This window comes from Passer domesticus, chromosome 3 (genome assembly GCF_036417665.1).
Source record: "Passer domesticus isolate bPasDom1 chromosome 3, bPasDom1.hap1, whole genome shotgun sequence".
NCBI classification, from domain to species: Eukaryota; Metazoa; Chordata; class Aves; order Passeriformes; family Passeridae; genus Passer; species Passer domesticus.
In genome coordinates this window covers 70,592,439-70,618,663 of record NC_087476.1, presented here as the reverse complement: position 1 = coordinate 70,618,663, position 26,225 = coordinate 70,592,439, and the positions used below count along the sequence as shown (strand labels likewise).

The window sequence follows — 26,225 nt, the reverse complement described above, 5'->3', positions numbered from 1 at the left end:
GCATGCTCTCTGCTGTGGACAGAGAGAAATTCCATGCTGTCCCCACTGAGTGCTGCAGTTGTGCCACCTTAAGCGGAGCGGTCACACACCATTAATGCCCAGCTAGTGTAGAGGACACTCACCCGGGTGTGGGTTCAGTGACCCGCTCGTACTGCACTGTGCATGACTCATCTCTCTGACCTTGTCTTAACACAAAATCCAGACTGGTGCTAATAGGAGCTGTGTTTAAACAGTTGTAAGGGCACACCCTTGACACAGCAGTCATTAAAAACAGCACACAGATTTTAGCTTCCATATCCTAAGACGAATTCTAACTGAGTAGTTACTATTTGCATCTCAGAGTGGTTTCTGTCCTTTTCTCTAGCAACCATAGTTTTGCTTCCGACCCTAAACTCTGTTAGATTGAGCATAGACTGTATACAGTGCCACAGAGAATGAAGCTGTTAGTGTATTTGTATATTGGAAAACATTTTGAGAAGAAAAGACAGCATATAATGTTCAAACATAAGAATGTATCTTATTAATAATTGATATATTCTCCAACTGTTCTGAGTGTTCATAAAATGCTCTGAGTTTCTCTGATGCAATGTGAGCTGTGAGAACAGTCACTGCTTACACAGTGACAAACTGTAATCGCACATGAACCTGAGGTGTCATAATAGTTCTGCCTCCAGATTCAGCAGATTTCACAATGCATTAGAAAAGCACAACCAGCAATAAGAATGCAGGGTAATTAGCTGATTAAAAGCAGGGTGGATTTCTTGTAAAACAAGCTAACAAACCTCAATTATTTCAGCTTCTTCAGGAAAATCACTTCAGGCTTCTGATAACCATTGAGCCAGGAGCTGACTCAAGCACAACATTTAGGGAACTGGTATCAGATCAGCCCTTCCCATGATGAATCCCCTGGCCAATTTCTGGCAAACAACTGATCAAGTTGGAGCTCACAGGTTCCCCCTGTCCATTGAGGACAACCCCAAAAGAAATGAGAAATGAGAAATGGAGCAGCTGCACAGGATAATTCTAGGAATAATTCATAGATAACTTTTGAAAAATTATTAGCATTTAAAGTTAGTTTCTAGAGAAAACCTGCTGACTCTAATATGGCACCCAGAAAGGTTTATTCCTATGGATCCAGATGTCAAGAGATCTTTGTCCAACTAAAGTGTTACTTTAAGAAGCTTTGAATATATAATTATTTGTAGATCCCTGCTAGTGATTAATTAATGTCATTAATTTATTTATAAATCCTTGAGTTTCACTATATTCACATATACTAATTTTTTTCAGCTGTCTCCCCTTTTTCTTGATAGTCAAAACCTTGATTTATAACTGTTTTTTGCTTTTCATTACTTTTTCTTTTGAAAGAGAATTTTAAAAGAAATGTTTGATACAATGATATTTACCAGAAAATTATAACCCTTGCAGACTTTTGAAGTACCCTGTGGAGTTTAAAGGAAAACTGCATCTTCTCTAGAATGTTAGAAGAAGCCTCCAGAGTATCACCAGAAGATGCTTGTAACAGTTCAGAGGTTTGATAGCAGTGTTCAGTACAACCTTTTGAATGTGTTCATAGCTCTCCTGCAAATTTAATAAGCCCTCTTGAGACAATCTCAGCTCACTGTTTGTTGATGGATTTGCTGTGTGCCATTTCCTTGAAAGTTCATGGCCTGAAGGCTGAATTGTTACATGTCCAAGACCCTTCCTTTTGCCTTATTTGGGCTCTATCAATGGGCCTCAGTAGGAGCATATAAGCAAAAAAGGAAATTAGCTACAATATCTTTGTGCCTGCAAAGACACAAATGATGTGTTTGAGAAGACTTTCAAAGTCATGGGAACAAGACATTTCTCTGATTTCAGAGGGTGTTGAGCTAAGCTGTTTCTAGAAGGGGAGTTTCCCTGCAATTTTTCAGCCTTTGAGTAATCTCTGTAAACCTTTCTTGGCTGCTTTGTGTACTTTGCATTTTCTTTGTTCATCTATTTTTAAATAACCAGACAGACATGCTATTATAGTTCAATTTATTCTTCAATATTGATTTTTTAGGCTGGCATGTGATTTGCTCCCATGACTGTTTGCAGTGACAGATCTTTGGAGTCAGGACTTTTTGATAAAAGAAATTGCATTGTTTCACCAGCTGCATGGTTGGTATGCAAGGAGAGCCAGGCAGGCTGGGTCACCTGAGCTGGAAATCATGGCTCCACTTACTTACATCACAAGTTTGTGAAGTCCATGTATATGCCCTAATTAGATTTCAAATGTCTGAACTCAACATTGTGTAGTACAAAGGCCACCAAAATGGGAGATGTTACCTTACCTACAAAATGTAAAAATGTTTAAAGTTAACAGTTTAATGAGGTTAAAGTTTCAAGTACAGTCAGAATTCATATGGGCTGAGGTGTGATTTTTACAGTTCATTTCTGGCTAACAAGGGGAACTATATCTTCTGAAACCCAGAGGTCCCAAAGGGAAAATATTTCCACTGTATTATACTTCAATTGATTTAAACACAAATCCAGCAGTGGTTGAACACCTGAGAACAAGGTGTACCTGGTAGAGGAGAGGGTAAGCTCTGCTATTCTCAAGGATGAAGGCATCCACATCCAAACTGCAGGTATGACAAGCCATCTACATTGGTCTTGTTTTCTCTGCTCAATGCTGGCGGATGATCTGGCCTTGTGCACCTTTATTCCCTATTCCCTCCCCTCCCTGTCACTGCTCAGGGACTGATTTGGGGAACATATCTGAGCCGGTCAAATGTTAGAAGTGAACTGGAAGACAAGGAGAAAAGGATCATGGAGGTTTGCCAGCACTGCAGCAACCACTTGCACACCACCAAGACACATGGCAGAGCTGCGAGGTGGCCAGAGGACACCACCAGCTGCTTGTGGGTCCCCCTCCTCTCTCCATCTCTCCACCCCATACTTATCCTGCATACTGCAGGTGTACCCAGAAGACACTAAAGCATAGCAATATCTTGATAACCAGATGAACTAACAATATGGTGTCAACAGTTTCTTTAGGAGTCACTTTTTATTCTTCAGTATAGTTTTCAGAAAACAAATCTCAATTTGGAAACAGCCACCACAGGTGGATGAGTAAAAAACCCAACCTTGTAAAATGATGGCATTATTGCAGGCCATACAAAACCCAACAAGAGCTGGTCAGTTGGCATTTTTTCTGCAAAAGGACAGTTATATATCTTTCATAATAATAACTATGTTTCATTATTTATACAGTAAGATTGCAGAATGAGGAACAAACTACAATCGTTGAAATTCCACTGTTCTTTATGTAAATAGCACTTCATATACACAAGCATCACTTGTAAAATACAAAATAGAGACATTTATAGTAAAATTATGTACTATCCTTAGCTACCGATGAATAATTTTCTTCACAATCTTACAACACACAATACATATGGAAAAGTAAATGAAAACAAATTATGCCACAGGAATGAGACTGCATCAACTATTAGATAATTATCTTTTACAGCTGATATAAAGACATCATCTCCTGAAAGCATGCCACAGGGTCATAACTTTCAAAAGAGGAAGGCCATACTCTGGAACTATATACTTCATAAGGGCTACAGTCTGCAGAAATGCCAAAATGCACTGAAAGGAGTGACATTTAAATCTAATTGTAGACAGATTTTCTAACTCAGCAGACAATATAATTTCCTCTATAGTTTAGTGAAGCTATTTTAAAAATAGCTTTCTTGATTATTCCATTTTCATAACCAGAACCATTACAATATAAAATGATGAGGTGGAAATGCAGTTTTCTGCTTTAACATGAAGCAGAAGAAATATGTCTTAGGGAGTTCATTTGGGGGGTTGGAGGAGAAATCTTTTCTTGCTGCAAAGCCTCACGCCATTTTTCATCAATTTAATATCTAAAAGAAGTGCCTTGGGAGCAAAATCACAAAAGTATATTGCACAATTGTATGTAAGATGCCGTGATATATATTTTTCATAAATGTTTAATGTTTTAGGATAGTTACATCCAGATTATCTTTCAGTCTGAACTTCCCAGAAGACAGGGAGAATTTATATCATCCTGTGGTAATAGCCCATTTTGTTCTCCCAAAATAATGTCTATCTATCACAGAATATGAATGGAAATGTCTAAGTAGGAAGAAGTCTGTGGCTAAAAATTTCGAAGTGTCTATCTTCAAGTTTCAGAATTGGTGTTTAGGGAACTAACCGCAAGACTCTTGGTTTTCCTGAGCTGTTACAGGTTCTTTTGTGCAATGGTCCTTCAGGTCTGTTATCCCCTTTGCCTGTGGAAAACCATACATGAGCCACATCAAGCCACATGAGGGAGAAGGCAGCAAGCCAACAGCTGCAGTGTCCCTGGCATATGTCCAGTATTTCCACCACAGCCCAGACACCACGGGAAGTCACTCAGGCCAGCTCTGCCTGAGGTGCTGAGGTGCTGAGCTGGAAGGTAAGGACTGCACACCAATAGGATTCTTCATCCACTGCCATTTAAACTGGAAACACCCGTTGTTCTTCAGTGGGAGTTATGTTTGTTGAATCTTTAGCAGGAGAGGGTGTCAAGTAGAAAGGGCTGATGGTGACTGGCAGCAGAGCACAACTGCTCTGCTGCAAGTCACCATCAGCCCTTTCTACTTGGTTGAGTTTTGGACATGGCTGCATGCATACAAGCATTCAGAAAATCCTGCAGGAATTACTGACAGGTTAAAAGTGTGACCCAGAGAAGGAGCAAGGTAAGACCCTGCCAGGGAATGAAACTTTCTGGCAGAGGCCAGCTTGGAAATCAGACATCCCTTCCACACGCTGTAGAAAAATCCGCTTTCCCTGTGCTTTGCACACAGATTTCATTTCCAGGCAGCAGGCAACTGATTCCATCATTGCTTTCTCCTCATGCAGGGACTTCAGCCACTGGGGATTAGAGGTTTAGGAGGCTGGCAAGTCCTTCATGAGATTGCAAAAAAGTACTGCTATCAACTGAATGTCAACTCCTAATGATGCCAGTAGGGGTTTGCTGGCACTCCTGACTGTGTTATTAAATACCTCTCCCAATCTCATGGTGACTGGCTTTCAGAAAGTAATCTTCTGTTTCTATTACTCCATTTTTCAGATAGAAAATCAGAAAACCAAAATTTCCTCACTCGCAAGCTGTCAGGAGATTTAAAGCACTGAAATTTTCTCTCTTTTCAGTGCTCAAAATTAAGTTGTTCAGTAATTATGACACAGTAATATCATATATTAGATAAATTTTATGGCTGAATAGATTTGATAAGAGCATGAAGATATAAATACTCAATAATATTGAGGTTCTTTGTAACCCTGGACCAAATTGCTATGGTTTTGGATAGTAGGAATAACCATCATCATTTTCTTCATCAGTATAATCTCATAAAACCTCACTCATTGTCTGATTCTTGTAACTATTTTTACCTGACAAATAGTGTTTCTCTTCTAGTTGCCTTAAACATCTGAGGCAACTCCACAAGATCCTTTCACTGATCTTGGCTAGGGGAGATTTGTCCTTACTGAAATTCTGACAGGACCTCATTTAGCCTCTAGCTGCTTGCTGCACATTCTCCTTGTGTTCTCATGCTTGTTTCCCTTGTGGAATGTGACTGAGATTCCTTTGAGGAATAAGGGGTCTACTCAGCACTAACCTAAATGCTTAGTATCAGTGAAGCTTAATGTCAAATATGTATCACTATGCACTTTTCTCACAAAAATCTTACTGAAACATTCTTTTATTACAGTCTGATTCTTCTGGTCTCACTCTTTGGAATGAACTGTTTTAAACTACATTATTGCAATCAAAGCTCAGATTAACTGAAGAAGAGTGTACAGCCCAGAAGTTGCTTCTCTACAGACAATACTTTCCTTCCTCCACAGGCAATAATTTCCTTTACAAAGTAATATGTTTTAGATGTACTGAATTTCATCAGCAGATTGATTTTTGTTTACCAACAGAGTTTTGTGCTGTTGCAGGTAAATTGCACCAAAATAATGCTTTTTCAAAAAGAAACATTTAATGTGGCATAGAGGCACACAGCATATGAAAGCCTTTGTATTTTATAGTCAAACTTTCCATGGTAAGATTTTAACTGCAGTAAAACAGAAGACATCAGTACAATGTTAAAATTATTAATTTGTCCCTTTGACTGGTGATATTAAAATTAACTCCAACAACCAATAATATTAGGGTTTCTATTTCATCTTTCCTTCTCTGAGCACTGCCTGGTAAAAAACTTCAATTTTTTATTTAATGAACACAAAATAAAAGTAATTGTCATTGTGGCAATACATCTGATTACTATTAGTTATAACTTTATATAAATCATTTATATTTTGATTGGTTTTATGTTGATGAGGTGTATGATGAGGTGATGAGGTGGTTGACTTGGAAACAGAGGTTCATGCAAAGCATAAAACCTGTGAGCAAGATTGTTCCAAATACTAAGCTGTGTATCTACTGTCCCAAAATTAATTTAACACCCATTCAGTTTCATTGGAAAACCTATGCTGATGGTCAATTCTGCAGCCTGGCTTAGCATTTGATCATTAGTTGTATGCACTGAGGTACTGCTTAGGACTTAATTTATGAAAGGACAGCTTGAAAAATATATATAGTGTTAATTTTATTTCATTTTACTGTTTATGAAAATACAGTCCTAAATTTACTTTATGGGATGTGTATGAGACGAGGACTTTAACCAGGAGCAAGAAGAGGCACAGGTAGGACTAATTTAAACAAAGAACTGGGGGAGGTAGAGACAATCACAACGCAGCAGAAAAAGAAAATCCACAGTTGGCAATGTTCAAAAGGGCTGCGAATGTTAGGTCCCAACCTAACATATTTTCAACGTTTTTTGTAGATCTGTCTTAAAATCAGGTGTGAGACATCAGAAGACAAATGGTGGCACAGTGAGAAATGTGGGCTGTTTTCCTTGGAAACAGGGATATTTCAGTCTTTTATTCTTTATTCCTGGCCAGGCTGAAGACTTTTTGAAGGATCACAGGCTGGATTCTGGGAAAGAGTTTCTAAGAGGAAGGAAGGAATTATCTTCTAGCATGTGTTGTAATTGTTTCCTATATATGTCTCCTGAGTCAGACAGAATAGGATCAGGTCACTGACACTTGTTTTGCCATAACAACAAGAAAACCAGATTTTGGAGGTAGGGGTGATGGTGACGTTATTTTTAAACTGCTTCATGCATTTTCTAAAGTGCAGGGGAAAAACCTGTCACATTTTTAACAGAGGTTCTTCAGGATAGACCTACATTTTAAGCCATTTCTTTAACAGCCTGTAGGCCAACTATCTTTTATATTTCTGTATCTGGTAAATGTTATAAGAGTGTACAGTGGACTCTGATGGAAGTGGATAAAAATGATACTACTATTGTATTATATTTAAAATTAAGCAACCCAATAGTACAAAAGCTCATATTAAAGTTGCCTTACTTCACAGAAGTTTTTCTCTTTGTCCTGTGATGTTCTTTCTATCTAAGCGTACCTTTCCAAGGAAGAGTGTAGGATTTGGCCTTACTGAAATTGTATTTTTTGTAAACTTTATAATATCTCACATGACTCAAGATTTGCAGAGGTATAGGGCTGAGTGACAAAACCTTTCCTTTGTACTTCTGATCAGTTTGTTAGGTTGATTGAAAGTCAGTGGGTGATAAGAAGATTCAGCCTCAGTTTTGATTGATAAGTCAGATGACACAGTTGAGAAAAAGTAGGACACTGTAGCTTGTGCTCCCTCTAAGTGGATAAAAATAAAGGACTAAATTTTCAAAAGATTCAGGTCACTGAAATAGGCTTTGGTGTTCATTATAGCAGGTGCATGTGGCAATAGTACCCATGGGCTGTTCCAGACATTGGTTCAGTGAGGCAATGAATAGCACTTATTAAAATATAACACTGCTGAGGCAGAAAGGCTGCCTGGAAAATGGACCTGTCTAAATAGCATGGTTAGGTGGGAGTATCACAAATTAGATGGTTTGCCTGTGTTTCCTCATCGAGAAGTAGTAATTCCTGCTGACTTCACTGTGGTAATGTGGGCCTTTAGCTACAAGGTATAAATGCCATGGCTGAGGGTCTCTGGTACAGTGTGTTGGTTTGTGCTGCACTCCCAGAGAAGAACTTTTAGGCCTCTGAGCTGTCAGGACCAACCACAGAAACACACAGATTTGCCCTGCAGAAACAAAGAGAGAAGGGTCCCTGTTTCAGTGTTTCCCTCCACCATGTGCTGGCTGTAAAGCCTGTGCCCAGGGAAGAGGTTGCCTGGGTCCTCCATCCTGCTGGGACATTTTCAGGGAAGCATTGGAACTTACGCCACCCTACAGTTAAACATTAAGCTCCTTTAAACTGTAGGATCCAAACAGCACAGGAAATACGCAAGGTCAGATACAAGTGTTGTTTTCACGTATGCCCAAGTGTCTGGGTTAGAATGTATTTTACATTAGGCACTGCAAAGATGGGCCTCTCACTAGCACTGCTCTCTAGGAGCCTAGAGCCATGAAAAGCCAAGCTGCAGTAGATCCTAGCTATCAGCTGTGGATGAAGCGGGAAAGAGATCCTTTCCCAAATCTTCAACCCTGCTTATTCCACAGCTGATTACTTCTTGGGCAGCGTCTAGACAGCATCTGAAACTAATCCTAAGAACCTGCCCTGTATGATCCACATGCAGGCAGCTACATCCAGCACTAGACCTCTCTACTTTAGCAAGGAATCTTGGCCTGGAGATGAGATGCACTATCCACTAGGTCTCCTATGGGCTGGAACCATTGCCTTGCAGTCATGAAGACACTCACTGCTCCAAAGGGAAACATCTCCAGTCACTGGAGCCCAGCTGCCTGAGGCAGAGCCAAAGAGCAGTCAGTGTCTAGACCAAGCTCCAGCACACTGGCCCCAGTACATCCAGTCCGAGCATGAACATATTGTTCCTTCCAACCTCATAGCCCAGGGCAAGGAGGCCTCAAAGAGCAGTGCTGTGCTGTGTACACATGCTGTGGCCCAGGAACACAGAATCAAATGGAGCTGAAGCTGAAAGCTGTTTTGACAAGTTAATGTGACCTTTCCGTGAATGGGTGAAAGGGTGCATGAGCTGTCAGAGAGAATGTCACCACGGCTGCGTCCAGGTTTTTGTCCGCCACTGAACACAAGTCCAACTCAGCCTGTAGCACAAAATTGATTTTACAACAAGTACACAAATTCTACATTGATGCAAATTGAATTAAAAGAGGCAAAAGGATGTACACTATAGCCCAACAGGACCACTAAACTAAGACCAGGACTAGGGCCCTAGTTAGCCAAAATCAGAAACCATGGAAATAGAGCCCAACTACTGTAAAAAGTAATTACAGACAGACCATTTAGTGTGTAATCAATTCTAAGTCTGTATGTTTTGAAACAGGCCCAGAGAAAGCTGGTGGGCTTTGCTGACACCATTATTTCCTGGGTGACCAAGAACTGACATAGCATCTTCAAGACAAAACCAAAACTGGTCTCAGAACTGGGAAGACCAGGATGGAGGCTTGGACATCCACAGTTGTGTGAGCCCACTTTAGCTACTGCATTATTTTATTTCCCACCATGACCACCTTTAAGAGCAGATTGCCAGGCTGGGGGAAGAAGAACAAAAAATTCGACAGAGTAGATGGAAAAGATATAAAATATTTTTTTACTTGAACCCTACTTTTCCAGTACAAAGTGTTAAGTATATCAACTATTTGTCTTTTCAACATCTTGAACAAGAGATTAAAAAGACTGTTTCTGCTGGGTGACTGTCCCAGGACTTAGGAAGGCAAGGTCATTTTATTGAAAATGTTGAATTTTATCTAATGCAATTCACTAATAAGGTCATGTTGACATACTGAATTCTCTGAGCTAATACATTTCTTTAGTGTTAACTCAATCCTACAAATAACAGGTAATTACCTTTCTACAAAGATATGGCACAACCTGGAATATAATAGTGAGGAGTTTGAAGAAGCATGCTATATATACAATTATACAAGACCATATCTGTATATACATGGGTGTGTGTGTTTATGTACACATATGCAGCCCTCATCCCCATTGGACCTATACCTCTTAGATAAACCAAGCTGCTTTCTGGATAATGTCACTGGTAAACCTGGTGGCAAATATACATGACACTACTTTTTCCATGACATAAAATGCTTATCTTAATAAAAGAGTTATCTATCAGTTATTCTAACTGGACAGCAAGATCAGTGGTTAGATAAGAATACTTATTGCAACTCTAAAGAAAATTATATTTATGCTGAACAAGGATGACTCACTCAAGAAAGAAATTGTGCCTGACCATGCATATAAACTTCCTTGATTCTAAACACTACTACTTCATGATGCAAACCTTCCCCTAAATATAGGTCCAAACTAGGTACATTCATTCCTTTGCTATCACACATCAGTGGTCTTAACCTTTGTGGACAGCGTTGCACCATTAAGTACACAGCATAAAATGTTTGGTTGTTTTTTTGGGTTTTTTTGAGGAAACCACTAAATCTCAAGCTTTATCCCTTCCCTCTCAAGTAGAATTTAGCCAGGCACGTTTTGTTGGAAATGGCATGAACATGGACACAAAATTTGCTGACTCTTTTTCTTCCAAAGCAATGTATCTACTGTCAGCAGTATGCTGCTGATAAATTTTAAAGACCTAAATACATCTGTACTCTCTTATTCCATCTCCATCCTCCTGCCAAATTAAGATGGGAATGCATCCCCTCTTCACAGATTACTTTTTTCACTGAAAAGTCAGGCTCTCAACTTTTGTAAGTTTTACTTTATTTGACCCAAATCTAGATTATTCCATTTAACCAAAATAGAACACCTTACCCATTGGAAACAGAACACATGGCAACATCTGACAGCCTCTCAACTTAACTACATTTGTGTTATTGTCTGTGAGGATGTGATTCTTACAAATTCACATCCTGCCTGCCCACAGGGCCATGACATTCAATCAGAGCCACTAGCCAACCTTGTACTAACTTCTGCAAAAGCTTGTAACTTCAGTATTTAGAAACAATTGATCAGAAAAATATTCTTCTATAAAAGGAAATGTATTATGTTCCAGCCTTAACTTAACAGATAGACTAAATAATGAAGGATTCTACTTCTTATCAGTTTCATTAAAAAATATTCCAGGGGCAGAATCATTAATAGAAGTGAATTCAGAGACTCGCACATTAATGGCAATCTTTCTTCATGTATACATAATTTAGGACTGATCAGACTTCAAACTGTCATAACCACTGAATTTATATCCATGCCAAATTTGAAGAAAGGTTCTGAAGGACAAAGCAGTTCCCTGCTGCTATTCAATATTCAGCTGTCGGTGACACGGCTTTGATACTGCTTCACGTTTTCCCCACTTAATTTTCCATTGCCTCCCACACTGTCCTGGTTCATCCCACTATTCCTCACCACCACCTCCTCTGTTCCCTGTACTGTGAGTTCATGCTGTACGTATGCCAGAGCAGAACAGGTTTGGCAGGATAAGTATTGCCTGGTAACTAATTTTATTTACCCAGCTCCTGGGACTTAAGGTTCTACAACATAATGAGAGGAAGGGCTTTTTCTTCTAAGACTGATGGAAAAAGTTTTGTGATCTGGCTAAGAGACTACTCTTTTGGTGGGGGCAAAAATAAAAGGAAAATAAATAATCCTTTCAGTTAACTTGAAGTTTCTGTGCATATGAGTAACTTCCAGTTTTCTTTTTGGTGCTGAAAATATGTTATAATCTTGATAGAAGTAACAGTGCCAAACATGGGTGTTTCCCTTTCCCCAGACTCATTCCTGCTCACTGACTAGAGCCCAGCGATTACAGCAGCAGAGCGTCCATGTCAAATCTCCTCTTTGGCCTATGCCACCCAGCACAGACCAGGCTCTGGGCACTGGAGCACTGCTTTGTGCTATTCTTGCTTTTCACTGAAGCTACTATTTTTATCTATTGTCATTTTCAGTCACTGGACAAAAGACTAGAGTCCAGTGATCCCCCTCTCTGGTCACTGTCTGCCACCAAGCGGTCCTCTTCCTCTAGCCAGCACCTCCTTATCTTCTGATGTCTCAAGCCCTTCAGCATTTCATTGGCAACATTTCTGTAATTAAAGATTATTCTAGTTAACCAAAAATCTCAGAGAAGAACAGACTGCCATTAACACTTCTTCATTTCATTTTTACTTTTCTCCCAACAGAAAATGTCAGTGACTCATATAGCTCTGAAAGGGCCTTACACTTCTTATGTACAAGAGAGGATTTTCTCAGCCTCTGGACTATGCCATAGAAGCTGCATGCCCAGTGATGTGATAGGGGAGTTGTCCTACCTCCCCAGGCAGCAGAGTTGGAAACTACTAATTTTCTCTGTGGTTTTCTAGTACCCCAGGACACAACTGTGGTTTCTGTCTCAGTTCTATGGTGGATTAGAATGTCTGCCTTCTTTTCTGTCCCTAGACAGGCAGCTTGTATTTGCATTTTCTGTAGCTCTGAGGGAGTTTCATGCAATGAAGAACACCAGTATCTTCCAACAGTGGGTTTCTTCACTCTGCTTGCAGCTGGACTTCTCCAACAGTAAGGAGCCCAGTCGCCACAGAGCACTGTTGGTGTACAATGTGATGATGCGGTACACTTTATTAACTGGATGCATATTTTATTAAGAGGAATGGTCACCATAGAATGAAACGTCTGCTAGGAAAAGGCTGTTCTGTAGCAGCCTGCTCCCCAGTTTCAGTCACTCCCTGCTGAAGCATGTTGTGAAGTCATGTTATACAGGACAGAACATGGAATTCAGTACACTGAATACTCAACTAGCCTAATCCTTGACTAGCAAAACATGTAAATGGATATAGCATACTGTGGAATGAAGCTGGAATGCCCTAACTGCATTCATATGTGATATTATCATGGTAAATACAATCACTCAAATCAGAAAACTGAATATGAAGACACCTTCTTATTCCAAAGAAATATATAATTAAGTTATTTGTTATGTTAGGCACTTTGAGTTAAAATATGAATATCAATAATGGTGGCTAAAACTCAGACAGTCCAGATGTTTGCTTTGGAAGCAAGAACTGAATGCTTTGGTGACACAGCTGTGACACTCTGCCATTGTTCCCCTCAGTCCATGCCTCTAGAAAGCTTTGGAGATAAAAATTAAGTTAGGAGAGTACTGCAGGTTCTGTTCAGCAGAGAGTCCTCCTTTTCTCTTCAGTGCAACAAGCCTCCAAGTGTGAGAGGCTTCTAAAAATGGAGAGTGACTGATTCATAAAAATGGAAAACTGAAGGAGGCTGGTTCAGCTTACCCAGACACACTTTCCTGTAACTGAAGAGAGGTGTGTTCTTATGCAAACATTTTCTAACCTTTAAACAAATATTTGGCTTGAAGGTAGGGAAAATTCTGTTTTATAGCAAAGACATGACCACTGCCTATCACGAATACCAGCGATGTGTTCTCCCAGCACGTCATCGGGAGTCTGCCTGCTCAGCCTGTCTCCTGCGTCCCTCCCACATCCCCCCAGTGCTCTACTGACCAACCATTCAAGCAGCTGCTGTTTGCATGCAAGAGCACATTTACATTTTAATGAAACACGCGGGTGGGGGATGTGTTCAGGGCCCTGGAATGACCCAGCTGTGGCTGGCAGTGGGGAACAGACCAGGAACGGGATGAGCTGTTCTGTCAGGCCAGATTTATCCCATAGCTTCATGTAGCTGTTGTATAAAAGGAAATGTTGACATATAATTTTACAGTTTTAGCCTGAATTTTTTTTTTTTTGCCTTTCATTTTTCTATTCTTTTCCCACAGTAATACTTAAAGCTCAGAGGGATACCTCACAGCTTAAGATAGGTTGCTGGATTTTATTTACTGTGTCCAAACTCCCTGGCTTAGCCCTAGTAAATTTCTAATTTGCAAGTTAGTGCTTTGTGTCTGTATAAATTGCTATCAGCTGAGAGGTGGAAGGACCATGGCAGAGCCTTGCGACCAGGAAACCCTGTCTCTCTCCTTTACTAGAAGCTGTCTTTATTCACAGTAAGGGATAGTTTGGGAAGCTGTAATTTTTACTGCTCCTTTTCATCTGGTGGGGAGCCTCATCTGGCAAGTTTACTGTGTGGTTGCTGGTTGCAGTTCGAGATGGATGAAGAAAGAAGCATTCACAGTGAAACTTGTGAAGATCTCTGGCTGGGGCTATGCAGAGGGCTGGCTGCACAGTGCATTTGTATTCGCCGTGGATGCTGCGCTGAGCACTAGCCAGGCACTCCACACTATTAAAAAGAAAGTGTCTCACAAGAGCAAAGATTCCTTTAGCTTGTTTGGGGAGCTGCTGGAGGTCACCTGGCTCAAAGTGCACCCCCAAACAGGCCCCATTTTGAAGTTACAGACCTGAGGGAGGACTTCAACACCTGACATCTGGCTTTCTCCTTGAACTCATCACATCCTGCAGTGGATGAAAGTCAGCCTCCCGCTTCACACTGCGTCACCTTATTCTGCGTTGAAACGTGAATGAATGAATGAATAAGTAAATAATAACAACAACAAATAGTGGAAGGAATTGCTGTTTTGGGGGTTTCTCACCACAGGGGGCGGGGAGCAGCGGGGCAAGGAATTCTCCAGAAACTTTTGTGCGGAAAGGGGAATTAACGTCCACCGCAGCGGGGCGGGGGGAGGCTCCCGGGTCGGCTCCTCTGAGCGCCAGCGGGGGATTCCACGCGTTACTCGGAGACAAGGAACGGCAGCGAGAGAAGGCGCCGGCATCCCGACACGAGGCGGCGGGAGCGGCACGGGCGGCAGGAGGAGGGGGAGGAGGAGGAGGGGGGGGGGGGGAGGAGGAGGAGGGGGGGGGGGAGGCCCTTCCTCCTGCGTCCCTCCCTCCGCCGCGGTACCTGCGCCGCGCGTCCACGTGAGCGCCACATCAGCGCCGCTCCGCGCCCTCCAAGTCAGCCAGCGGCCGCGCTCCCCCTGCCCTTCCCTGTTTCCTTCGGCCCCCGCTCCCCTCAGCGGCCTGGCCCGGCCCGGCCCGGGGCTCAGCCGGCCCCGGCTCGGGAAGATGCTGCAGTCGCTGGCGGGCAGCTCCTGCGTGCGGCTGGTGGAGCAGCACCGCTCCGCCTGGTGCTTCGCGCTGCTGGTGCTGGGCTACCTGCTCTACCTGGTGTTCGGCGCCGTGGTCTTCTCCTCGGTGGAGCTGCCCTACGAGGACCTGCTGCGCCAGGAGCTGGGCAAGCTGAAGCAGCGCTTCCTGGAGGAGCACGCCTGCCTCTCGGAGCAGCAGCTGGAGCAGTTCCTGATGCGGGTGCTGGAGGCCAGCAACTACGGCGTCTCGGTGCTCAGCAACGCCTCGGGAAACTGGAACTGGGACTTCACCTCCTCCCTCTTCTTCGCCAGCACCGTCCTCTCCACCACGGGTAAGGCAAGGGCGGTTCGCCCGCTGCCGGAGGCCTTCCGGGGAGGCCCGGACCCCCGAGGGCCCCGCGGCGGCGGCGGGGCCGGTGTGGGGGCGCGGAGCGACCGCCGGCCCCGCGGCGCTGGGCGTGAGGGGCTCCGGAGGCAGCCTGCTTCCCGAACCCTCCCGTTTGGTTAGCCTGCAGCCCCCGTGCCTGACCCGCTGAGAGCCGGGCTGCCAGTTCCCCCACGCTGATATCGTTTCGAAAATCCGGCGAGATGCCCGTCTCTTTATTTGAACTTTTAAATGCTGCTAGAGGTGACTCCTTTGCGTTCTCCTTTGGTGTTTTCTTTTCTGGCTGATTCTTTCCCGGAGGTGGGGGGATACACACACGGGGATGGACAGGGACGGACTGCTAACCCGGTTATAAAGATGTTAAATTTCATTTTCATGTTTTACTGTCAATTTCCATGTAACATTTGCATATAAGTGACTGAAAGATAATGCTTCCTTTCTTCCACATAGCAGTTTGCATTGGTGTTTTGAAAAGCTCGAGGAAACGTTCCACTGACCATAGTTTTTACAAGCACTTATTTTTACAGTAGTTACATTTCGCATACCGTCATAGTGGAAAGCCTTCTAAAGGATAGGTGCAGGCATTTGTGCTGGGAAGCTGGGTTCTGGTGTTTGAATGCAGGTCACTGACACAAATAATGAGGGCTTGTCAAATAAGAGTTTTTAAAAAATCACCCCAAAATTTGTTCAACCAGAGAGGGCTTTGTGTCTTGGCAGTACATTGATATTGCTATAAAATATGCACTGTTTCTTTCTTTCTTTTTTTTTTTTTTTTGCCTCCTTGACCCCAAGTTAACACTCCTTCTATTATGGGAAATTTAATCAGCTGATACTAACAGTGACATTTAATAATTTGCTTACCTGTTCATATGTTAGTGCTTCCCGACTGATCTCAAACAGGCAATGCTTGTCCTATAAATAGTTGTCATTGAGTTGTACACATTAGGGTTATAAGGAAGTTGTGTTTTTAAAAAGTAAAACAGGTTTATGGGTATCCCCACAACACCTCACCTTCCCACTTCTTAATTACTAGAGTTTGTAAGAAGAGAGAAAGTGACACACTTAAAGCAGTTTAATGCTTTCAGTGAATAAATTTGCAAGCATTAATGAACATATTGGAATACTGCTGATGAAAAAGAATAGAACTGTGATAGTACTTCAGCACCCAATTTTTTTCTTCCTTTTTTCTTTTTCTTTCTGTAAAGCTATAAAGCACTTAAAATTTAAGGAGCTGAATTGACCTGCTTTTTTCCATTTCTAATCAGTTATACTGTTAGGTACTATAAAAGGTAAATTATTTTGTCCTAGAGCTATTTTTATATTCAAATTAGTTTTTCTGTAGTGTAGTAACTCACATTAAAATAATTTTTAAAAAGGTATTAAAAAAGGTCCTGCCTTTTTTTTTTTTTAATGACTCAGTCAGAAAATGTTCACTGTTGGGACAGTGGAGGTGAGTCTGAGTTGGTAACACCTTAACACTTCCTGCTGATGTAGAGCTACAGGATGTTTGGCTTCAGCAGTACAGCTCAGGCAGGGATATCTCTTTCCCACTGCATGTCTGCTGAAGGGCAAGGCATAGCCTGGCCCTTTAGCTGGCTTGATCATAGAGGCCGTGCCAGGGAAGAAGAGTCAAGGTACCGTTGTCCGAATGGAAAACTGTTTTGAAAATGCCACTTACCTGGCATGTGTGCAGAAAACCCAGAGGTCTGACATGTGTGAGGTGAGTTTTCATCATTTCTGTCAGCTTCATAAACAGTTCATCCAGTCATCACTGATGTAATAGACCAGGCATCAAGTGGTGCTACTTCCTTCTGTGCCTGATAGTCCTTTGACTTGGACCCTTTTTAACCAAATCTATCTGTTTCTTGTTTTATGCATTGGCTTTCAGCTGTGTTTAATCCCTATTTAATATAAATTAGAGTTTGTACAAGTAGACAAGTATCAATTCAGAGCAGTACAGTACCTCCAATGCATGTTCAAATTCTCCCCAGAGCACAGGTGTTTCTGGCGAGGTGCATTTTTTCCCCTAAATTGACTCTGCACCTGTGCAAGAAATCATTCAGGTCTCTTGAAATGGTCATTAAAAGGGACAACAAGCAGAAGAACCTGCCTGGCCACCTCAAACAGTTGTTCAGAAGTGTTTGAACATTCAAAATATGCTGTATTCTTATGAAATGTACACCTGAAATGCCCTCCCTTTGCCAAGTACACTGAGGGCAAAAACAGAAAAGAGATCCCTGCTACTGGTGGTGCCAGCTGAGGGCTGTTTCTGTGTGTAATTGAAATTACAGAGAGCACCTGGATGTTCCTTATGTTCAGCTGAGTGAATTTGTCTCTCATATGTAAATAAATGCACACCTACCCCTTGTACAGAGGACAAGGCTTCTTTTGTAGCCTTTCAGTTTTCTATATAAAGCTTGTGGGGAAGTGTTTAAATTTGGCAACCCTGACTTTTCTTCTTGTTCCCTCCCATCCTTATTATAGTCTTTAGCTTCTTACTCACTAGAGAAAATCCTTGAAATTATAAAGCCAGTTAAGGAATTAAAAAAATAATCTTAAAGGAGATGGCAGAATAAGGCAAATTGCTACTTGAAAGCAATTAATATTGCTGTGCACATGGGCTGCCACAGGACTGTCACAAGCTGCCTGAAGGACAGGCAAGCAAAGGGCAGTGAAATTGACTGGTGGTGAGGCTTCAGCATATTGTAGCAGTGACAGGCAGCAGGTTTCTCTTCTGACTTTATTCCTCCCTATGCACCTTAAGCAGTTGTGCAGAATGCCATATGAGTGGTGTGTAAGGTGAAGCACTTTGGTCATTAATAATTGACAACCTAAACACTAAGAATATACAGTTGTGTACATTTAAGTAGTGTCTGCCTTGGAAATTCCCTGTAATTAATACCTGACACACATCTGTGGTCTGCTTGTCTCAGTGCTAGATGCCATCAAATCATTATGCTGAAGCAGTTCTTTCTGGTTGGCTTTGTTGTGGTGCCATCTGTACTAAAGTCTTTTATTTCTAACAATAAAAATGAGGTAATTTTTGCACTCACCCTTGCAGGTGGTGTTTTAACTCATCTTGGCATGCTGTCAGTGTCTAACATCTTATCCCATATTGGTACAATATGGGAATACTGCATTACACGAGTTGTAAGCAGAATGAAGCAACCAAAGAAATTGATACTGGTTGTGTTGACAGATGTGAAAAGTACACTGACTTCTGCTTGTTAAAGGAAAATAGGTAGGGAAGGAAAGGAGCTGCCAATTTAGGAACTTGGGGCCTGTAGTTTTATGTTTGTTTCTGGAAAGAGTCTTCTCAGTGCAAGTATATTCCATGGCATTTTATACTAACAGGCTGTCCAGCTTTGAGTATTTTTGCCTTCATCTACAAGCCGTGCCACCTACAAGCATGGCTGGAGATTTCATATAACATTTAGATACCAGAGGGATTCTGAGGAAGAGCTGCTTTGTATCCTTCTCTGCTGTGATAGGCTTGGCAAGATACCCATTAGAAGGAAGTGAGGATAGCCTTGTCTTGATTTAGAGATTTGCAGAGGAAAGGTGAGAAGTTGCCTCTTCTACAATGGCAACACGTTTTAAATTTTTTGATTGAGGTCAGCTGGCCTCTCATTTGAACCACAGGAGTTAAGGCAATAAGAGAGGGGAGGATTATCCGTATTTGACCACTTCTGAGGCCTGTGACGTGGCTGTCTGCCAAGTGGTTTGTGAAAGCAGCATTTTCTCCATAATTCAGCCTGTACCAATCTCTTTGTTGGTGCTGAGGATGGGTGTATTGTGCTGCATTCAGAGAATGTCATCCAAAATCCACAATGAAATTTGGGTTTCTGCTCACTGGATTTTGAACGGGGTAAGAAGCAGTGTTAATTCAGTAGTTGCAGATAAATGCTGACAGAGGCTGTTACTTTGAAAGTGCTTGGTTGAAGGGCTAGTAAAGATACAATATGGCTTTCAGGGGAAATTTTGCATTCAGGTTATTTAACTGCCAAGCTGTATGAGGAGTTAATGCATCTATAATTTGATTTATAAAATTGTTCTCTATTAGAGCTGACTCTCATAAGCATTGCTACTGATGACTTGCAAGAGAAACTAAGCTATGCCTTTATTTGTGACAAGTAGCAGGCTGTGAGGTTGTGATGTACTGCAAAAGAAAGTGCATTCTGTATGAAGAGACCAGGGAAACAGAAGCCTTGCCGTCTGCAAGATTTTCTCTGTGTTCTTCTCACAAGTGCTTGATTTTCTTGCCTTCCTTCTCCCTCAGGGGAACAGGCTCCACATCCAGTGCATATTTAGTGTGCATTACACATCTGAACAAATCCATAGAAGATGGGCGAGTGCCATGAAAGCATCACAATGGAGCACTACAAAGACATCATAAGATTTGTAGGCCCTAACAGTAGAACCCTCAGGTGGAAGAAACTACTGGGGTCTATCAAACCTGTATAGAAAGATGTGAATATAACTTAAGGTAATAAATAATAAATAAGAGGACAGTTTACAGAGGCTTTAGGGAAGACATGGTTTTCTGTCCCATGCTTGAATTCAATGTAAAATGCATATGCTATTTTTGCTGCTGTCAGAATATGTGGGCTGTGTCCCTGGTGATGCCTGTATTATCTCATTAATACACACCAAATAAATGTGTTTCATAATTCATACTAAATGTCTGTCTAGAGACCTGACATAAGATTCTCTGTTGCCTCTTCTCTGAAAATATACAAACTTGGTGATAGATTAAACTCAGATTTGTCTCACTGGTAGTCACCCCTGACTCCAGCAGAACACTGAAGCTTCATTGTGCTGTTGCTCTGACTGCACAACTCATAGATTATTTAAATTGTTGTGATGAATTGCAGCTATTCACCAGGGTGAGGATGCCAAACTTTGGGAACTTTGTTTTTCTTTTAAGAGTTGTTTGTTACTTGGAAATAACATCTACAGGAGAGGTAATTTGCTGGGGATGATCTCGGAAGCCAAGGGAGGTTGTGCTGTGCTCTGCAACAGAGTGGTTTTTGTACAGGAGACGTTCTAAGTGCAAAGGAAATCATGAGGTAGGTTGAGAAAGCTTACTGAATGTAATCCTTCTCCTCTGGCATCTAACTGTTTGGATCTGAACCCGAGTGGTTGAAGCCTACAGGGTTTTCTGGGACAGGGTAATCACAGCTCCTGGCCCCAAGGCTGTTGGCCTCCAGATCAATTGTCCTGGAACCAGGCATCCTACCTCTTGCGTTAAGTGGTATAAACACAAAGTCAAAGAGTGATTCTGTCTGCCTGTGTGTTTGCTTTCGTCTCAAGGGAAGTTCTTTCATTCTATACCCATGGAGCTGTTCCAGATTTGCTGCTGTCATTTAGTCTGGCCCCAAGGTAAAGATGCTGTCTCCTGGGATGTGGGAGATTTCCGTTGAGTTCAGCTTAATGTTAATCTCAGTACAAGGATTTGAACTAGGGTTTTCTAGAACTCCTTAGGTAGAGGAGACAAAAAGACCAGCATCTAGGGAAGTTGTGAAAGAAGTTGAATATGTATGGAGTCATGCTGAGAAACTACCTTGGATGCTTCTGGTATCTTTGCCTTACAACACAAAATCATGGGAATGTTCAATTAAGTAGTAAAAAAAAAAAAAAAAAAAATCACATTTACAACCAGAAAAGAAGGGACTTGACAAGTTAAAAAACCCAAGCAAACTGAAAAAAAACCCAACAACACAAAACCAAGCAAACCTACCAAAATACACAAACCAAAAATGTGTGGTGTGAATATCTCCAAAACCCCTATATTTTGTCAAAATCCATGCTAATAAACATTTTTGAGAAAGGTATTAGGTTCTGGACTTCAGAACAGAAGGCACTCAGTTACCAGAAATGAGGTACAGCCAACAGATTGGCCACATATCTCTTGTATGCCCAGGACAAAGGTCTTGTTTTCTTCTACTGCAGTAAACAGTAGCAGAGAGGAAATCTGGGTTTCTCCCTGTCTTGTGTTCCAGGCAGGGTCGTAGCTCCTGGTTTCTCATGGGACTACAGCAATCAGCTAAGCCAAAAATCCTGCTTGTGCTTGCTGAAACAAAGGGTGTCAAGAGTCGCTCTTAACCAATATTTGGCCTTCTTTACAGGTCAGTGAGTAGTAAAAACCATCTCTTGGCAGAAACTGGGGAAGCCATGGATTACCAAGACTGTATTATTGTATCACCAGCACTGCTGGCTGCTGAGGGATGGAATGTCTTTCTTACAAACTCTGTTCTCACTTCTGTATCCTGCAGTTTCTCTTGCCTTGCTAAGTTCCTAATGATGAGGAGCCACCCCAGCAGCTCTCAGCAGGTGAAGGACTGCAACTGCTGCCTCTGTAGTCCTTCTGTGTTTGGCCTAGGGTCATTCCTCCTGTGCTGAAACACAAACAGTTGAAAGCAAGAGAGTTATCTTTCACAAAATTGCCTTTCGTTAAACATTTTCTGTTTTTCAACCCTTTTGTAAAGCTGGAATTTGTATCTCCAAATCAAATCCTAAGTTAAAAGTCATGTATACTTTCACAGCAGGATTTCTAAAACTTAACAACCAAATCCTGAAGTTCCTGGCCATTACTTGGTAGGATTTTCACTTTTATCTGAATATAATTTTTTAAAGGTCTTTTAAACCTGTTGTTTCTCCTGTTTTCATTTATTTGTTGGTTGTTTTGGTTCTTTCCTTGTTTCACTTTGGCCAACTGCATCATCATTTTAATAATCTGTGGGTTTTTTTAAATAGAGTAATACCATATCTATGGACTGATGTCTATTTTAATCACTGCTCCAGGTTAATTAAAAAGTAGGTTATAAGCTACTAAACCGTATGAAGACCAGAATATTTCTTGGCCTGTGAAGAACTAGAAGTTTAGCATTTTGAGGAAAAATTAGGATTCCTATGAGAGTTTTTATGCCTTCAAGATTAAAGAACAGTAATAACAAGTTTCTTGGGAATTGGCTGCTTAAATACCTACTGTCTCTCCGGGTCTGACCTCAGCTACTTGAGAGTTAGGATATTTGTACAAAATTCAGCTGATGACCTACAGTGGTTACTGATGGTGACCCGGAAGATCTAGGAGAAATGTACCAGTTGTCTTTTTCACAGAAGAACCCCGCCTAAACCTTAAACAGATTGTTTCTTATGAGGTCAAAACAGCAATGTGGTTCTGGTTAAGAGCAGGACTGAAAGGAATCAATGGAGCAAAGCTTTTCAAGTGGCTGTGCTTCACAAAAGTATCCAAGTGCCTCTTGGAAGAACATATGGATTTCCTTTCCCTTGGAAAGGAAAAGATACTCATTCATCTCTGAAAACAGAATGTACCAGCGTCCTTGTAGGAAAAGCACATATGAATCCAAGTGGTATACCAGCTGTCATCAGACTCCAAATATTTACTAGCTGATGCTTCCCAAGTATTACCATGGTCTGTACTCTAAATTGATTCTGTGCCAGTCACTGTTGCCACTCAGCAGCTTTGGAAGTTGTCACATCATCTTTGAGGAACCAGGGAAATGCCAGTTGCAGGCTGTGCTGGGAAACAGGTTTTGCCAGCGGAACAAGCTGGCCCAGTAGTCTTCAAAGTACCCTTTGCTTGTGCGTGAGAAATTGAGTCTGTGCCCTCTGACAAAGTCGCATGCTATTTAGTGCTAGAAACTTCACAGCAGAATTCTTTGTCCTGCAAATTGTGAGTCCAGACTGTTATGATAACAGCAAGCAGAGGCTTTCTGCTGTCCTCTACTACAAATTGAAAACTTTTGGTGTGACCAGAATCTCTGCACAGAATGTTTTCAAGCGTAATTTAATATAATTGCAAATGCAGCTTTTGAGATTATTGGTACTGTGAGAATGGGGCTTTGTCATATATTTTGCTCCTCATGCATTTGGTGTCTGATATACTGAGTATTTTTTTCTGAATATGCTTAAAATAACTCAAATGAAAAGGTTAAAATGTATCTCTGAATTTCATTCTGCTTGTAGTATCTCCTTCTGTGTCTTTCAGTGATTTAAACACTGTTTAAATTGACTCAGCTGAATAACCTTAAATTCTTCAACAGTAGCTTCTTCACAGAAGGTTTCTAAGACTAGACATATAAGTTGGTTTCAGGTAAAAAAAGAGACTAACCAGAATTAGATATTGAAATGATAAAGTTAAGATGCATCATTGTTCATGGGTTTGTTTTTTTTCCAATGAGCAGAATGAGAGAGGAATCTAGTTATAGATGGCCCATCCCTGGAAAAGTTCAGGGCCAGGTTTGGATGGGGCCCTGAGCAACCTTGGAAAGGTGTCCTTCCCATGGCAGGGGGGGTTGGAGCAAGATGACCTTTAAGGTCCCTTCCAACCAACCCATTCTATGATTCTATGAAATGCATTCTAAAACTATAATTATTTCCAAGTATGAGAAGATTTCTCAGCATTGAGAGGCAAAAGTAACCCTTCAGATAATCTCAAATGTTGCAGCACTGACTGGAATGGGACTTAAGTATGATTTTATTTTAAAGTCCTTATTGAATTTTTTCTTATGTGACACTTGGTCTTCTAGTTTCTTTGATATTTTAAAACTATGTGGCACACTATGAACACCTATTTTGCTCAGTCGAGCTTTTAAAATGTGACTGGCAGCCTCAGACATTGCAACATGCAGTACTAGTGCCAAAGTCCAGAGGCAAGTTAGAGTAGGTATCCTCTTTTGTTTACAATATAGTTTGAAAATGAGATATTACTTCAGAGTCACCAAGTGCAAACACAAGGCAAAAATCTGATTTCACCTCTTCCCAGATAGGCTGAGACTCTACTGTATGTGGCTTTAAAGTGGAAAAATCCTCCTCATGTTCAGAAAGTAGCAACATATCCAGAGATCTGCTAAAAATTAAATAGTTTGGATGTGTAACTCTTGGGGACTTCATTGTAGTAGTTCATACATCTCCCTCCACAGAAAGGGGAAAAGAACCTAAAAAATTGATCATTGTACTTAACATTAATATGGGAGGGCCTTGGAATCCCTGCTTTGTATGTTATTCAAAATAGCTATTTTCCCAGCTGTATGCTATACAAGAATTGCCTAGACCTTTTCCTTTGAAGCCTACAGCCTAAAGGAAATGAGAAAACTCTAAAACAAACCAAAGAACTTCCATCTCTTGTAGAGTTGTGGAAGATCTGGGCTGTATGATTTACTAATGGGCAATTAAATTTTAAACACTTCACAGCAGCGCTTGTTACTTATTTATATATGTTATATAGGTTGAGGGTTGGACTTGGTGATCTTGGAGAGTTTTTCCAACTTAACAGTTCGATGAGCAGTGATTTCCATGGCTCTGTTTTGGTTAGTGTTGTGATGCTGACTGAGCAGTATAGCAAAAACAGACAGGGCTCAAAGAAGTATTATTGTTACTATTTGAAAATGCCAGCTACGGTAAACTCTAAGTGGTGCACAGAAATTAATGCAAAATGCTGTAAATTATTTGAACAATTATTACTTAGGAATTTTTCTAATGTAGGATTGTTTAATTTACCTCTGTGCATTTACGCGTTGTTGAGAAATCCAGGACTCCAACCTGGCTCCTGGTCCACTGCTGCAGCTCTGGTTGGGGATATCCAAGGAACTGTGAACACTACAGGGTGCAGCACTGTGTGAATCAACAATTCATGTTGATAAGTAAAAAAATCTAAATCCAAGACTAATCTCAGGCCTTAGATTAGGCCACAGTTTTTTATTATAGTTGTTATGTATTTACATTCTGTCTATCTATAGTGGAAAGATACTCTTTGATTTTCAGTTGTGTCTTTTAGGGCAGCTCTATGTAGTCAGTGAGGCCACCTCAGGTCAGTTTTCTAGCTGCCACCTGAGAGTATTTTGTATGCTGCTTTGAGGAAAATGTCATTTATCCTAGGAGTTATTGTTAGCTATGAATCGCAATCAAAGCAAAAGATGGAATCTCTCTCAACATGTCAAACAGAAGTTTGAGCTCCTGGTTTTAGCCTTGCATTACACCATGTCCTTAGATGTCACGAGGAAGATGGTGATAATCTTTCACATTTCTGAATAATGTTTTATCAGTGGATCTTGAAGCATGTGCATGCCAGAAACTGTTTTGCTGATTAGTGTACTGATGTTATGTTCTGCATCTTGAGAAATCACAGTGACATTTCTGTATGTATTTTGCTAAAGGATAAGCTAAGACAAAGGAAAAACAATAGTGAAAGACCACATATGAGCCATTAGTATGGTCAAGAATTAGGAACCTGTGTGTTTTGTCTTGCAGTTGTCCATTTCTGCTGCTAGGCTGTGTTCCCATACAGTAAGCTGATTTCCCATCCTGTGGATGCACTTCAGCAGGTTTTTATTTTCTTGCATTTGATGTTCTTTTCACGGGAAATCACAGCTACTTGAATAGAGTTTTACAGAAGCCACATCAAAGTCTGCAATGCACATTTCTGTATCTTTACTTCAGTGGAGAATCCAGAAATATTGCCTCTCCCTTCTAGGGAATTGTTCAGTTGTGTACTTTGTGTAGAAAACACCCTACACAGCAGATAATGCCACCCACATAACTGATCAAATGCCTGAGTGGCCTTTGTGAGAAGGTGGGAGAATTTGTTCTGCTTTAGCATGCTGGATGCCTCTCTTTACCTAGCAAAGGGTTTGCTCAGGGTGCTGTAAAATAAAATGGGCTGAGCCTACCTAACAGCTTTGCCAGTGGTAGGAAGATGTCTTGGATCCCTGATTCTCATGCTAGAGTCCA

The 26,225-nt window shown here is 41.3% G+C and overlaps 1 protein-coding gene and 3 long non-coding RNA genes across 4 annotated transcripts in view; 2 read left to right on the top strand and 2 right to left on the bottom strand.

The window, feature by feature from the left end:
* The first annotated feature begins 673 nt into the window (after nt 1-673).
* LOC135298147 (uncharacterized) lies at nt 674-2,308 on the top strand. Its single transcript, XR_010360138.1, has 3 exons — nt 674-729; nt 1,429-1,532; nt 2,045-2,308. It is a non-coding gene; the product is annotated as an uncharacterized LOC135298147 (long non-coding RNA).
* A 962-nt stretch (nt 2,309-3,270) lies between these two features.
* Nucleotides 3,271-14,819, bottom strand: LOC135296893 (uncharacterized). Its single transcript, XR_010358914.1, has 2 exons — nt 14,594-14,819; nt 3,271-14,505 (listed from the first exon to the last, which is right to left on the bottom strand). It is a non-coding gene; the product is annotated as an uncharacterized LOC135296893 (long non-coding RNA).
* Nucleotides 14,820-14,855: 36 nt separating this feature from the next.
* Nucleotides 14,856-26,225, top strand: part of KCNK1 (potassium two pore domain channel subfamily K member 1) — a 31,732-nt gene continuing 20,362 nt past the window's right edge. Inside the window, exon 1 of the mRNA XM_064413823.1 lies at nt 14,856-15,420. Within this exon, the coding sequence (XP_064269893.1) occupies nt 15,066-15,420 (355 nt within the window). The 5' untranslated portion in view covers nt 14,856-15,065. The remainder of the gene's footprint in view (nt 15,421-26,225) is intronic.
* LOC135296892 (uncharacterized) lies at nt 15,430-17,282 on the bottom strand. Its single transcript, XR_010358913.1, has 3 exons — nt 17,152-17,282; nt 16,335-16,385; nt 15,430-16,099 (listed from the first exon to the last, which is right to left on the bottom strand). It is a non-coding gene; the product is annotated as an uncharacterized LOC135296892 (long non-coding RNA).